Genomic DNA, 15,401 nt, shown 5'->3' with positions numbered 1-15,401 from the left:
ATGGAGGCGACTTCCGACTGGATGGACGCGGCCCTTGACGACGCTTACGGCGGGCGATCAATTAATACGCACTATTGCCTATTCCAGTCTGTAAAGAAGCAGTACCCCGATCGGCAGATTATTTCCCTTGACGATCCAAGCTTCGACGTGTCGGGATTCCTCGCATCACAGAATGTTGCAAGCGATATTCTAGCTGGGGAGCAGGTTCCCAAGCAGCATACTGTGTTGACTCGAAGCGACTACTATGGACGCTTCCGGCGCGGGCCTGTTGACGACGATGAGACACCACCCTCGCTTCTGAAATCTCTTCGAAACGGTGTGTTTGAAATAGACTACGACTCAACACACTTTAATATCTACCAGTTTCATTGGATGGATTATCAGGGACCAATGCGGGCTACATATTTGGTCTTCGAAGGTGAAGATCAAACCGCAGGAACCAAACTTGTGCAAAGTGTATATCAGTGGATGGACACATTGAAGAACGAAGTCTGGGTTTTCGATCAAGTTTGGAGAAAGGACAAGGCCATGTACCAAGCTGTCCAGAGTGCAGAATGGAAAGACATTTTTTTGGAAGCAGACATGCGTCAAGACCTGCGTCGAGATACGTCGGTATTTTTTGACACCGAAGACGCATACAAGTCATTGAACGTGGCATGGAAGCGCGGAATTCTTCTAATCGGGGCACCAGGGAATGGTAAGACAGAGGCAATCAAGGCGATCATAAAGGGCGCATATGTGCCTTGTCTGTACGTGAAATCGTTCAAGTCCCGTATGGGTCCCGAACAGGGCATTCGGGCTATCTTCAGAAGAGCACGACAATCGGCCCCTTGTATCCTCGTCCTTGAAGATCTTGACTCACTCGTCGAACCCACGACCCGCTCGTTTTTTCTCAATGAACTGGACGGTCTCGAGAGTAACCACGGTATATTGACGGTGGCAACAACGAACCACCCCGAGAAGATTGATCAAGCCATCCTCAACCGGCCATCACGGTTCGACACTAAATATGTGTTTAATTTACCTTCTCAATCTCTGCGGACCGAGTACATCCGCGCCTGGCTCTTGAAGCTCGAATCTCTAGGAGTCGTCATTGTTGGCGATCAATACCCAACTATTGAAGAATTTGGTCACGAGCTCTCTCGTCGCACAGAAGGATGGTCGTTCGCGTATCTTAAGGAGCTGTTTGTGTCTTTTCAACTGACGCGCGCAGCGTTACAATCGACAGGTAAACCTGCTGGCGATACTGTCCAGGACATCTTTCACCACGTGGAGACTCTCGGCAAACAGGTGGTCATAGGCGCACCATCCTCATCCGAAGAGCCTGACGCTACACTATCTGACGCAGGGGCGAGAAATATTGTCCATGTTAAGCCTGTTGTGTTGCATTAGATTACCCACCATACCTCTGCGAACAAGTGTCGCTTACCTAAAGTGTACTTCAAGCAGACATGTCAGGACCATGCAGTTAGAGCATTCAGAGGACTGTGGAGACCTGTTACTTTGATACACGAAAGACCAGAATAAAGCACGTAATAGAAAGAATAGAAGGTAGACAATTAATGTACCCGTTGATAATTGGAATGATGACAAAGAGCTCTCCAGGTTGTAGATATTAAAGTATCCGAAGCACAGCACAGCTGATGAAAGACGTTTGCATGGCTTAGCAACCTGGGATAGTCTGGCGCTGGGTAGCCTTCCAACGAGTAGGACGGCGGTCGATCACGGCTAATAAAATGTTAAATAAAGAACACTTGACAGAAAATGGTTTACAAGAAATAATATTACTCAAAAAAAGAAAAATAGATAAATAAAATAAGTTAAGTTAGTAACTAGTTAACTTACTTAGTTATTACCAAAACAATTAGGGCTGTTGCGAATGCGAATATTCGCAGATATCCGCTATATTCGTTATTCGTATTCGTAATTCAAAACAGTGCGAATAATATTCGCTAATTTTATTCGCAGGCTTAGAGTATGTGAATAATGATTCGCAAATTATCACGTGACATGCTTAAAGAAGCTAGAAAGTTGACTAATTAGGCAATATGTAGCGTCTAGCTGGGTTAGGGTTAGGGTCAGGTTGCGTAAGAGCTAGTAAAATCATGGTATACAGTTATCATCTCATTTGATAGATAGCAGACTAGCAGACTAATTTGCTTCCCGTCAACGCGCAACTGAACGGGACATCCGATATAAAAGTAGCTACTCAATAATTTGCGAATTGCGAATATTCGCGAATAATTTGTTCGCAATCGATAATTGTTGCGAATAATATTCGCAGGATTTATTCGCAACCCAAAATTTTGCGAATAATTATTCGGGCGAATATTCGTTGCGAATAATATTCGTAACAGCCCTTTAAACAATAACTGTTAGTTAGGCCATAACTAAGTTATAGTTAAATAAATAAAAATTAAGATTTATAAAATTAGTCTCCCAAGACAATGTTGGTCCTGGCACACTTCACGAACCTTGCGCAACGTCAGGGGTCGGCGCCCATCGCCAATCTGCGAAGCTTATTATGTTGTCAATTAAGAACGATTCCACAGTTTACTGATTGAATGGCCTTCGTCTGCTACATTATTACTATTGGTAGTTAATTTAGCTACCGTTTCGACGAGCCTCAAGCCGCGAACGATATTGCTCAATTAGAAGTGCTAACTTAGCTGCAGAATGTAGAATGTGCGCGTACACGCTAACGAATATAGCCAACCTAATTTCGACGAGAGCACATGCACCGTCTTAATGACACGGTTAGTAACATACCGTTCATTACTACCGATCCGTGCTTATTTAAATTGCCGGTTTGGTATTTAGTAGTAATTTCAGATATTTCACTGAACGTCTCGAACCATGTGCTCCCGAACTGTGGCGCAAAAGTGCATTATCATCATACATTAACTCTACTTATATAATTTAATATTCCTGTAATACTAGCAATCCAAAATCAAAAAATCACAGGACACAAACACTATCATTATCACATTAACGTCTCTAGATTACATTACTGTCGCCCACGGCCGACTTGGGTATAGCGCCGTCGACCCAACCGTCACTGACTCACTGCTGGCGTCCTGCATCTTGCGCTTTCGATCCGGCCATACGTCTTCATCTTCCGAGCTCGGTTCCTCAATATTCTCCTCCGCGAACGCAACCAAGTCCTAATATTTCCGATTAGCAGCTCGTTCATGGTTTCCTACTCGTTTCTTTGCACGTTGCCGTACTTCTTGCGCGGGTTCTTGCCGCTGTTGGACTGCCCCTACATGCCGGTGTCAGCACCGCCGCAGGCAGAGGCGACTTTCGACTGGATAGCCATGGGCCTCGAGGACGCTTACGGCGGGAGATCAATTAATACGCACTATCACCTATTCCAGTATGTAAAGATGCAACATCCCGATCGGCAGATTATTTCCCTTGACGATCCAAACTTCGATGTGTCGGGATTCCTCGCATCACAGAATGTTGCAAGCGATATTCTAGCTGGGGAGCAGGTTCCCAAGCAGCATACTGTGTTGACTCGAAGCGACTACTATGGACGCTTCCGGCGCGGGCCTGTTGACGACGATGAGACACCACCCTCGCTTCTGAAATCTCTTCGAAACGGTGTGTTTGAAATAGACTATGCCTCAACACACTTTAATATCTACCAGTTTCATTGGATGGATTATCAGGGACCAATGCGGGCTACATATTTGGTCTTCGAAGCTGAGGACCAAACCGCAGGAACCAAACTCGTGCAAAGTGTATATCAGTGGATGGACACGTTGAAGAACGAAGTCTGGGTTTTCGATCAAGTTTGGAGAAAGGACAAGGCCATGTACCAAGCTGTCCAGAGTGCAGAATGGAAAGACATTTTTTTGGAAGCAGACATGCGTCAAGACCTGCGTCGAGATACGTCGGTCTTTTTTGACAGCGAAGATGTATACAAGTCATTGAACGTGGCATGGAAGCGCGGAATTCTTCTAATCGGGGCACCAGGGAATGGTAAGACAGAGGCAATCAAGGCGATCATAAAGGGTGCATATGTGCCTTGTCTATACGTGAAATCGTTCAAGTCCCCTATGGGTCCCGAACAGGGCATTCGGGCTATCTTCACAAGAGCACGACAATCGGCCCCTTGTATCCTCGTCCTTGAAGATCTTGACTCACTCGTCGAACCCACGACCCGCTCGTTTTTTCTCAATGAACTGGACGGTCTCGAGAGTAACCACGGTATATTGACGGTGGCAACAACGAACCACCCCGAGAAGATTGATCAAGCCATCCTCAACCGGCCATCACGGTTCGACACCAAATATGTGTTTAATTTACCTTCTCAATCTCTGCGGACCGAGTACATCCGCGCCTGGCTCTTGAAGCTCGAATCTCTAGGAGTCGTCATTGTTGGCGATCAATACCCAACTATTGAAGAATTTGGTCACGAGCTCTCTCGTCGCACAGAAGGATGGTCGTTCGCGTATCTTAAGGAGCTGTTTGTGTCTTTTCAACTGACGCGCGCAGCGTTACAATCGACAGGTAAACCTGCTGGCGATACTGTCCAGGACATCTTTCACCACGTGGAGACTCTCGGCAAACAGGTGGTCATAGGCGCACCATCCTCATCCGAAGAGCCTGACGCTACACTATCTGACGCAGGGGCGAGAAATATTGTCCATGTTAAGCCTGTTGTGTTGCATTAGATTACCCACCATACCTCTGCGAACAAGTGTCGCTTACCTAAAGTGTACTTCAAGCAGACATGTCAGGACCATGCAGTTAGAGCATTCAGAGGACTGTGGAGACCTGTTACTTTGATACACGAAAGACCAGAATAAAGCACGTAATAGAAAGAATAGAAGGTAGACAATTAATGTACCCGTTGATAATTGGAATGATGACAAAGAGCTCTCCAGGTTGTAGATATTAAAGTATCCGAAGCACAGCACAGCTGATGAAAGACGTTTGCATGGCTTAGCAACCTGGGATAGTCTGGCGCTGGGTAGCCTTCCAACGAGTAGGACGGCGGTCGATCACGGCTAATAAAATGTTAAATAAAGAACACTTGACAGAAAATGGTTTACAAGAAATAATATTACTCAAAAAAAGAAAAATAGATAAATAAAATAAGTTAAGTTAGTAACTAGTTAACTTACTTAGTTATTACCAAAACAATTAGGGCTGTTGCGAATGCGAATATTCGCAGATATCCGCTATATTCGTTATTCGTATTCGTAATTCAAAACAGTGCGAATAATATTCGCTAATTTTATTCGCAGGCTTAGAGTATGTGAATAATGATTCGCAAATTATCACGTGACATGCTTAAAGAAGCTAGAAAGTTGACTAATTAGGCAATATGTAGCGTCTAGCTGGGTTAGGGTTAGGGTCAGGTTGCGTAAGAGCTAGTAAAATCATGGTATACAGTTATCATCTCATTTGATAGATAGCAGACTAGCAGACTAATTTGCTTCCCGTCAACGCGCAACTGAACGGGACATCCGATATAAAAGTAGCTACTCAATAATTTGCGAATTGCGAATATTCGCGAATAATTTGTTCGCAATCGATAATTGTTGCGAATAATATTCGCAGGATTTATTCGCAACCCAAAATTTTGCGAATAATTATTCGGGCGAATATTCGTTGCGAATAATATTCGTAACAGCCCTTTAAACAATAACTGTTAGTTAGGCCATAACTAAGTTATAGTTAAATAAATAAAAATTAAGATTTATAAAATTAGTCTCCCAAGACAATGTTGGTCCTGGCACACTTCACGAACCTTGCGCAACGTCAGGGGTCGGCGCCCATCGCCAATCTGCGAAGCTTATTATGTTGTCAATTAAGAACGATTCCACAGTTTACTGATTGAATGGCCTTCGTCTGCTACATTATTACTATTGGTAGTTAATTTAGCTACCGTTTCGACGAGCCTCAAGCCGCGAACGATATTGCTCAATTAGAAGTGCTAACTTAGCTGCAGAATGTAGAATGTGCGCGTACACGCTAACGAATATAGCCAACCTAATTTCGACGAGAGCACATGCACCGTCTTAATGACACGGTTAGTAACATACCGTTCATTACTACCGATCCGTGCTTATTTAAATTGCCGGTTTGGTATTTAGTAGTAATTTCAGATATTTCACTGAACGTCTCGAACCATGTGCTCCCGAACTGTGGCGCAAAAGTGCATTATCATCATACATTAACTCTACTTATATAATTTAATATTCCTGTAATACTAGCAATCCAAAATCAAAAAATCACAGGACACAAACACTATCATTATCACATTAACGTCTCTAGATTACATTACTGTCGCCCACGGCCGACTTGGGTATAGCGCCGTCGACCCAACCGTCACTGACTCACTGCTGGCGTCCTGCATCTTGCGCTTTCGATCCGGCCATACGTCTTCATCTTCCGAGCTCGGTTCCTCAATATTCTCCTCCGCGAACGCAACCAAGTCCTAATATTTCCGATTAGCAGCTCGTTCATGGTTTCCTACTCGTTTCTTTGCACGTTGCCGTACTTCTTGCGCGGGTTCTTGCCGCTGTTGGACTGCCCCTACATGCCGGTGTCAGCACCGCCGCAGGCAGAGGCGACTTTCGACTGGATAGCCATGGGCCTCGAGGACGCTTACGGCGGGAGATCAATTAATACGCACTATCACCTATTCCAGTATGTAAAGATGCAACATCCCGATCGGCAGATTATTTCCCTTGACGATCCAAACTTCGATGTGTCGGGATTCCTCGCATCACAGAATGTTGCAAGCGATATTCTAGCTGGGGAGCAGGTTCCCAAGCAGCATACTGTGTTGACTCGAAGCGACTACTATGGACGCTTCCGGCGCGGGCCTGTTGACGACGATGAGACACCACCCTCGCTTCTGAAATCTCTTCGAAACGGTGTGTTTGAAATAGACTATGCCTCAACACACTTTAATATCTACCAGTTTCATTGGATGGATTATCAGGGACCAATGCGGGCTACATATTTGGTCTTCGAAGCTGAGGACCAAACCGCAGGAACCAAACTCGTGCAAAGTGTATATCAGTGGATGGACACGTTGAAGAACGAAGTCTGGGTTTTCGATCAAGTTTGGAGAAAGGACAAGGCCATGTACCAAGCTGTCCAGAGTGCAGAATGGAAAGACATTTTTTTGGAAGCAGACATGCGTCAAGACCTGCGTCGAGATACGTCGGTCTTTTTTGACAGCGAAGATGTATACAAGTCATTGAACGTGGCATGGAAGCGCGGAATTCTTCTAATCGGGGCACCAGGGAATGGTAAGACAGAGGCAATCAAGGCGATCATAAAGGGTGCATATGTGCCTTGTCTATACGTGAAATCGTTCAAGTCCCCTATGGGTCCCGAACAGGGCATTCGGGCTATCTTCACAAGAGCACGACAATCGGCCCCTTGTATCCTCGTCCTTGAAGATCTTGACTCACTCGTCGAACCCACGACCCGCTCGTTTTTTCTCAATGAACTGGACGGTCTCGAGAGTAACCACGGTATATTGACGGTGGCAACAACGAACCACCCCGAGAAGATTGATCAAGCCATCCTCAACCGGCCATCACGGTTCGACACCAAATATGTGTTTAATTTACCTTCTCAATCTCTGCGGACCGAGTACATCCGCGCCTGGCTCTTGAAGCTCGAATCTCTAGGAGTCGTCATTGTTGGCGATCAATACCCAACTATTGAAGAATTTGGTCACGAGCTCTCTCGTCGCACAGAAGGATGGTCGTTCGCGTATCTTAAGGAGCTGTTTGTGTCTTTTCAACTGACGCGCGCAGCGTTACAATCGACAGGTAAACCTGCTGGCGATACTGTCCAGGACATCTTTCACCACGTGGAGACTCTCGGCAAACAGGTGGTCATAGGCGCACCATCCTCATCCGAAGAGCCTGACGCTACACTATCTGACGCAGGGGCGAGAAATATTGTCCATGTTAAGCCTGTTGTGTTGCATTAGATTACCCACCATACCTCTGCGAACAAGTGTCGCTTACCTAAAGTGTACTTCAAGCAGACATGTCAGGACCATGCAGTTAGAGCATTCAGAGGACTGTGGAGACCTGTTACTTTGATACACGAAAGACCAGAATAAAGCACGTAATAGAAAGAATAGAAGGTAGACAATTAATGTACCCGTTGATAATTGGAATGATGACAAAGAGCTCTCCAGGTTGTAGATATTAAAGTATCCGAAGCACAGCACAGCTGATGAAAGACGTTTGCATGGCTTAGCAACCTGGGATAGTCTGGCGCTGGGTAGCCTTCCAACGAGTAGGACGGCGGTCGATCACGGCTAATAAAATGTTAAATAAAGAACACTTGACAGAAAATGGTTTACAAGAAATAATATTACTCAAAAAAAGAAAAATAGATAAATAAAATAAGTTAAGTTAGTAACTAGTTAACTTACTTAGTTATTACCAAAACAATTAGGGCTGTTGCGAATGCGAATATTCGCAGATATCCGCTATATTCGTTATTCGTATTCGTAATTCAAAACAGTGCGAATAATATTCGCTAATTTTATTCGCAGGCTTAGAGTATGTGAATAATGATTCGCAAATTATCACGTGACATGCTTAAAGAAGCTAGAAAGTTGACTAATTAGGCAATATGTAGCGTCTAGCTGGGTTAGGGTTAGGGTCAGGTTGCGTAAGAGCTAGTAAAATCATGGTATACAGTTATCATCTCATTTGATAGATAGCAGACTAGCAGACTAATTTGCTTCCCGTCAACGCGCAACTGAACGGGACATCCGATATAAAAGTAGCTACTCAATAATTTGCGAATTGCGAATATTCGCGAATAATTTGTTCGCAATCGATAATTGTTGCGAATAATATTCGCAGGATTTATTCGCAACCCAAAATTTTGCGAATAATTATTCGGGCGAATATTCGTTGCGAATAATATTCGTAACAGCCCTTTAAACAATAACTGTTAGTTAGGCCATAACTAAGTTATAGTTAAATAAATAAAAATTAAGATTTATAAAATTAGTCTCCCAAGACAATGTTGGTCCTGGCACACTTCACGAACCTTGCGCAACGTCAGGGGTCGGCGCCCATCGCCAATCTGCGAAGCTTATTATGTTGTCAATTAAGAACGATTCCACAGTTTACTGATTGAATGGCCTTCGTCTGCTACATTATTACTATTGGTAGTTAATTTAGCTACCGTTTCGACGAGCCTCAAGCCGCGAACGATATTGCTCAATTAGAAGTGCTAACTTAGCTGCAGAATGTAGAATGTGCGCGTACACGCTAACGAATATAGCCAACCTAATTTCGACGAGAGCACATGCACCGTCTTAATGACACGGTTAGTAACATACCGTTCATTACTACCGATCCGTGCTTATTTAAATTGCCGGTTTGGTATTTAGTAGTAATTTCAGATATTTCACTGAACGTCTCGAACCATGTGCTCCCGAACTGTGGCGCAAAAGTGCATTATCATCATACATTAACTCTACTTATATAATTTAATATTCCTGTAATACTAGCAATCCAAAATCAAAAAATCACAGGACACAAACACTATCATTATCACATTAACGTCTCTAGATTACATTACTGTCGCCCACGGCCGACTTGGGTATAGCGCCGTCGACCCAACCGTCACTGACTCACTGCTGGCGTCCTGCATCTTGCGCTTTCGATCCGGCCATACGTCTTCATCTTCCGAGCTCGGTTCCTCAATATTCTCCTCCGCGAACGCAACCAAGTCCTAATATTTCCGATTAGCAGCTCGTTCATGGTTTCCTACTCGTTTCTTTGCACGTTGCCGTACTTCTTGCGCGGGTTCTTGCCGCTGTTGGACTGCCCCTACATGCCGGTGTCAGCACCGCCGCAGGCAGAGGCGACTTTCGACTGGATAGCCATGGGCCTCGAGGACGCTTACGGCGGGAGATCAATTAATACGCACTATCACCTATTCCAGTATGTAAAGATGCAACATCCCGATCGGCAGATTATTTCCCTTGACGATCCAAACTTCGATGTGTCGGGATTCCTCGCATCACAGAATGTTGCAAGCGATATTCTAGCTGGGGAGCAGGTTCCCAAGCAGCATACTGTGTTGACTCGAAGCGACTACTATGGACGCTTCCGGCGCGGGCCTGTTGACGACGATGAGACACCACCCTCGCTTCTGAAATCTCTTCGAAACGGTGTGTTTGAAATAGACTATGCCTCAACACACTTTAATATCTACCAGTTTCATTGGATGGATTATCAGGGACCAATGCGGGCTACATATTTGGTCTTCGAAGCTGAGGACCAAACCGCAGGAACCAAACTCGTGCAAAGTGTATATCAGTGGATGGACACGTTGAAGAACGAAGTCTGGGTTTTCGATCAAGTTTGGAGAAAGGACAAGGCCATGTACCAAGCTGTCCAGAGTGCAGAATGGAAAGACATTTTTTTGGAAGCAGACATGCGTCAAGACCTGCGTCGAGATACGTCGGTCTTTTTTGACAGCGAAGATGTATACAAGTCATTGAACGTGGCATGGAAGCGCGGAATTCTTCTAATCGGGGCACCAGGGAATGGTAAGACAGAGGCAATCAAGGCGATCATAAAGGGTGCATATGTGCCTTGTCTATACGTGAAATCGTTCAAGTCCCCTATGGGTCCCGAACAGGGCATTCGGGCTATCTTCACAAGAGCACGACAATCGGCCCCTTGTATCCTCGTCCTTGAAGATCTTGACTCACTCGTCGAACCCACGACCCGCTCGTTTTTTCTCAATGAACTGGACGGTCTCGAGAGTAACCACGGTATATTGACGGTGGCAACAACGAACCACCCCGAGAAGATTGATCAAGCCATCCTCAACCGGCCATCACGGTTCGACACCAAATATGTGTTTAATTTACCTTCTCAATCTCTGCGGACCGAGTACATCCGCGCCTGGCTCTTGAAGCTCGAATCTCTAGGAGTCGTCATTGTTGGCGATCAATACCCAACTATTGAAGAATTTGGTCACGAGCTCTCTCGTCGCACAGAAGGATGGTCGTTCGCGTATCTTAAGGAGCTGTTTGTGTCTTTTCAACTGACGCGCGCAGCGTTACAATCGACAGGTAAACCTGCTGGCGATACTGTCCAGGACATCTTTCACCACGTGGAGACTCTCGGCAAACAGGTGGTCATAGGCGCACCATCCTCATCCGAAGAGCCTGACGCTACACTATCTGACGCAGGGGCGAGAAATATTGTCCATGTTAAGCCTGTTGTGTTGCATTAGATTACCCACCATACCTCTGCGAACAAGTGTCGCTTACCTAAAGTGTACTTCAAGCAGACATGTCAGGACCATGCAGTTAGAGCATTCAGAGGACTGTGGAGACCTGTTACTTTGATACACGAAAGACCAGAATAAAGCACGTAATAGAAAGAATAGAAGGTAGACAATTAATGTACCCGTTGATAATTGGAATGATGACAAAGAGCTCTCCAGGTTGTAGATATTAAAGTATCCGAAGCACAGCACAGCTGATGAAAGACGTTTGCATGGCTTAGCAACCTGGGATAGTCTGGCGCTGGGTAGCCTTCCAACGAGTAGGACGGCGGTCGATCACGGCTAATAAAATGTTAAATAAAGAACACTTGACAGAAAATGGTTTACAAGAAATAATATTACTCAAAAAAAGAAAAATAGATAAATAAAATAAGTTAAGTTAGTAACTAGTTAACTTACTTAGTTATTACCAAAACAATTAGGGCTGTTGCGAATGCGAATATTCGCAGATATCCGCTATATTCGTTATTCGTATTCGTAATTCAAAACAGTGCGAATAATATTCGCTAATTTTATTCGCAGGCTTAGAGTATGTGAATAATGATTCGCAAATTATCACGTGACATGCTTAAAGAAGCTAGAAAGTTGACTAATTAGGCAATATGTAGCGTCTAGCTGGGTTAGGGTTAGGGTCAGGTTGCGTAAGAGCTAGTAAAATCATGGTATACAGTTATCATCTCATTTGATAGATAGCAGACTAGCAGACTAATTTGCTTCCCGTCAACGCGCAACTGAACGGGACATCCGATATAAAAGTAGCTACTCAATAATTTGCGAATTGCGAATATTCGCGAATAATTTGTTCGCAATCGATAATTGTTGCGAATAATATTCGCAGGATTTATTCGCAACCCAAAATTTTGCGAATAATTATTCGGGCGAATATTCGTTGCGAATAATATTCGTAACAGCCCTTTAAACAATAACTGTTAGTTAGGCCATAACTAAGTTATAGTTAAATAAATAAAAATTAAGATTTATAAAATTAGTCTCCCAAGACAATGTTGGTCCTGGCACACTTCACGAACCTTGCGCAACGTCAGGGGTCGGCGCCCATCGCCAATCTGCGAAGCTTATTATGTTGTCAATTAAGAACGATTCCACAGTTTACTGATTGAATGGCCTTCGTCTGCTACATTATTACTATTGGTAGTTAATTTAGCTACCGTTTCGACGAGCCTCAAGCCGCGAACGATATTGCTCAATTAGAAGTGCTAACTTAGCTGCAGAATGTAGAATGTGCGCGTACACGCTAACGAATATAGCCAACCTAATTTCGACGAGAGCACATGCACCGTCTTAATGACACGGTTAGTAACATACCGTTCATTACTACCGATCCGTGCTTATTTAAATTGCCGGTTTGGTATTTAGTAGTAATTTCAGATATTTCACTGAACGTCTCGAACCATGTGCTCCCGAACTGTGGCGCAAAAGTGCATTATCATCATACATTAACTCTACTTATATAATTTAATATTCCTGTAATACTAGCAATCCAAAATCAAAAAATCACAGGACACAAACACTATCATTATCACATTAACGTCTCTAGATTACATTACTGTCGCCCACGGCCGACTTGGGTATAGCGCCGTCGACCCAACCGTCACTGACTCACTGCTGGCGTCCTGCATCTTGCGCTTTCGATCCGGCCATACGTCTTCATCTTCCGAGCTCGGTTCCTCAATATTCTCCTCCGCGAACGCAACCAAGTCCTAATATTTCCGATTAGCAGCTCGTTCATGGTTTCCTACTCGTTTCTTTGCACGTTGCCGTACTTCTTGCGCGGGTTCTTGCCGCTGTTGGACTGCCCCTACATGCCGGTGTCAGCACCGCCGCAGGCAGAGGCGACTTTCGACTGGATAGCCATGGGCCTCGAGGACGCTTACGGCGGGAGATCAATTAATACGCACTATCACCTATTCCAGTATGTAAAGATGCAACATCCCGATCGGCAGATTATTTCCCTTGACGATCCAAACTTCGATGTGTCGGGATTCCTCGCATCACAGAATGTTGCAAGCGATATTCTAGCTGGGGAGCAGGTTCCCAAGCAGCATACTGTGTTGACTCGAAGCGACTACTATGGACGCTTCCGGCGCGGGCCTGTTGACGACGATGAGACACCACCCTCGCTTCTGAAATCTCTTCGAAACGGTGTGTTTGAAATAGACTATGCCTCAACACACTTTAATATCTACCAGTTTCATTGGATGGATTATCAGGGACCAATGCGGGCTACATATTTGGTCTTCGAAGCTGAGGACCAAACCGCAGGAACCAAACTCGTGCAAAGTGTATATCAGTGGATGGACACGTTGAAGAACGAAGTCTGGGTTTTCGATCAAGTTTGGAGAAAGGACAAGGCCATGTACCAAGCTGTCCAGAGTGCAGAATGGAAAGACATATTTTTGGAAGCAGACATGCGTCAAGACCTGCGTCGAGATACGTCGGTCTTTTTTGACAGCGAAGATGTATACAAGTCATTGAACGTGGCATGGAAGCGCGGAATTCTTCTAATCGGGGCACCAGGGAATGGTAAGACAGAGGCAATCAAGGCGATCATAAAGGGTGCATATGTGCCTTGTCTATACGTGAAATCGTTCAAGTCCCCTATGGGTCCCGAACAGGGCATTCGGGCTATCTTCACAAGAGCACGACAATCGGCCCCTTGTATCCTCGTCCTTGAAGATCTTGACTCACTCGTCGAACCCACGACCCGCTCGTTTTTTCTCAATGAACTGGACGGTCTCGAGAGTAACCACGGTATATTGACGGTGGCAACAACGAACCACCCCGAGAAGATTGATCAAGCCATCCTCAACCGGCCATCACGGTTCGACACCAAATATGTGTTTAATTTACCTTCTCAATCTCTGCGGACCGAGTACATCCGCGCCTGGCTCTTGAAGCTCGAATCTCTAGGAGTCGTCATTGTTGGCGATCAATACCCAACTATTGAAGAATTTGGTCACGAGCTCTCTCGTCGCACAGAAGGATGGTCGTTCGCGTATCTTAAGGAGCTGTTTGTGTCTTTTCAACTGACGCGCGCAGCGTTACAATCGACAGGTAAACCTGCTGGCGATACTGTCCAGGACATCTTTCACCACGTGGAGACTCTCGGCAAACAGGTGGTCATAGGCGCACCATCCTCATCCGAAGAGCCTGACGCTACACTATCTGACGCAGGGGCGAGAAATATTGTCCATGTTAAGCCTGTTGTGTTGCATTAGATTACCCACCATACCTCTGCGAACAAGTGTCGCTTACCTAAAGTGTACTTCAAGCAGACATGTCAGGACCATGCAGTTAGAGCATTCAGAGGACTGTGGAGACCTGTTACTTTGATACACGAAAGACCAGAATAAAGCACGTAATAGAAAGAATAGAAGGTAGACAATTAATGTACCCGTTGATAATTGGAATGATGACAAAGAGCTCTCCAGGTTGTAGATATTAAAGTATCCGAAGCACAGCACAGCTGATGAAAGACGTTTGCATGGCTTAGCAACCTGGGATAGTCTGGCGCTGGGTAGCCTTCCAACGAGTAGGACGGCGGTCGATCACGGCTAATAAAATGTTAAATAAAGAACACTTGACAGAAAATGGTTTACAAGAAATAATATTACTCAAAAAAAGAAAAATAGATAAATAAAATAAGTTAAGTTAGTAACTAGTTAACTTACTTAGTTATTACCAAAACAATTAGGGCTGTTGCGAATGCGAATATTCGCAGATATCCGCTATATTCGTTATTCGTATTCGTAATTCAAAACAGTGCGAATAATATTCGCTAATTTTATTCGCAGGCTTAGAGTATGTGAATAATGATTCGCAAATTATCACGTGACATGCTTAAAGAAGCTAGAAAGTTGACTAATTAGGCAATATGTAGCGTCTAGCTGGGTTAGGGTTAGGGTCAGGTTGCGTAAGAGCTAGTAAAATCATGGTATACAGTTATCATCTCATTTGATAGATAGCAGACTAGCAGACTAATTTGCTTCCCGTCAACGCGCAACTGAACGGGACATCCGATATAAAAGTAGCTACTCAATAATTTGCGAATTGCGAATATTCGCGAA

General features: G+C 44.6%; 5 protein-coding genes across 5 annotated transcripts; all 5 read left to right on the top strand.

Moving 5' to 3' along the window:
- On the top strand, window positions 1-1,790 carry POJ06DRAFT_222306 (P-loop containing nucleoside triphosphate hydrolase protein; the record flags this gene model as incomplete). The annotated part of the gene is made up of 1 exon (XM_056185650.1): window positions 1-1,790. The coding sequence occupies one exon, from the start codon at window positions 1-3 to the stop codon at window positions 1,390-1,392; it is 1,392 nt and encodes a 463-aa protein (XP_056043722.1). The 3' UTR covers window positions 1,393-1,790.
- Window positions 1,791-3,266: 1,476 nt separating this feature from the next.
- On the top strand, window positions 3,267-4,682 carry POJ06DRAFT_237806 (P-loop containing nucleoside triphosphate hydrolase protein; the record flags this gene model as incomplete). Its single annotated transcript, XM_056185971.1, has 1 exon — window positions 3,267-4,682. The coding sequence occupies one exon, from the start codon at window positions 3,267-3,269 to the stop codon at window positions 4,680-4,682; it is 1,416 nt and encodes a 471-aa protein (XP_056043721.1).
- A 1,874-nt stretch (window positions 4,683-6,556) lies between these two features.
- On the top strand, window positions 6,557-7,972 carry POJ06DRAFT_237805 (P-loop containing nucleoside triphosphate hydrolase protein; the record flags this gene model as incomplete). Its single annotated transcript, XM_056185970.1, has 1 exon — window positions 6,557-7,972. One exon carries the CDS (start codon window positions 6,557-6,559, stop codon window positions 7,970-7,972), a length of 1,416 nt encoding a protein of 471 aa, XP_056043720.1.
- Window positions 7,973-9,846: 1,874 nt separating this feature from the next.
- Window positions 9,847-11,262, top strand: POJ06DRAFT_281386 (P-loop containing nucleoside triphosphate hydrolase protein; the record flags this gene model as incomplete). Its single annotated transcript, XM_056189946.1, has 1 exon — window positions 9,847-11,262. One exon carries the CDS (start codon window positions 9,847-9,849, stop codon window positions 11,260-11,262), a length of 1,416 nt encoding a protein of 471 aa, XP_056043719.1.
- Window positions 11,263-13,136: 1,874 nt separating this feature from the next.
- Window positions 13,137-14,552, top strand: POJ06DRAFT_237803 (P-loop containing nucleoside triphosphate hydrolase protein; the record flags this gene model as incomplete). The annotated part of the gene is made up of 1 exon (XM_056185969.1): window positions 13,137-14,552. One exon carries the CDS (start codon window positions 13,137-13,139, stop codon window positions 14,550-14,552), a length of 1,416 nt encoding a protein of 471 aa, XP_056043718.1.
- Window positions 14,553-15,401: the final 849 nt, after the last annotated feature.

Source organism: Lipomyces tetrasporus (genome assembly GCF_029532465.1).
Source record: "Lipomyces tetrasporus strain NRRL Y-64009 chromosome Unknown POJ06scaffold_5, whole genome shotgun sequence".
NCBI classification, from domain to species: Eukaryota; Fungi; Ascomycota; class Lipomycetes; order Lipomycetales; family Lipomycetaceae; genus Lipomyces; species Lipomyces tetrasporus.
This window is presented reverse-complemented; position numbering and strand designations above follow the sequence as displayed.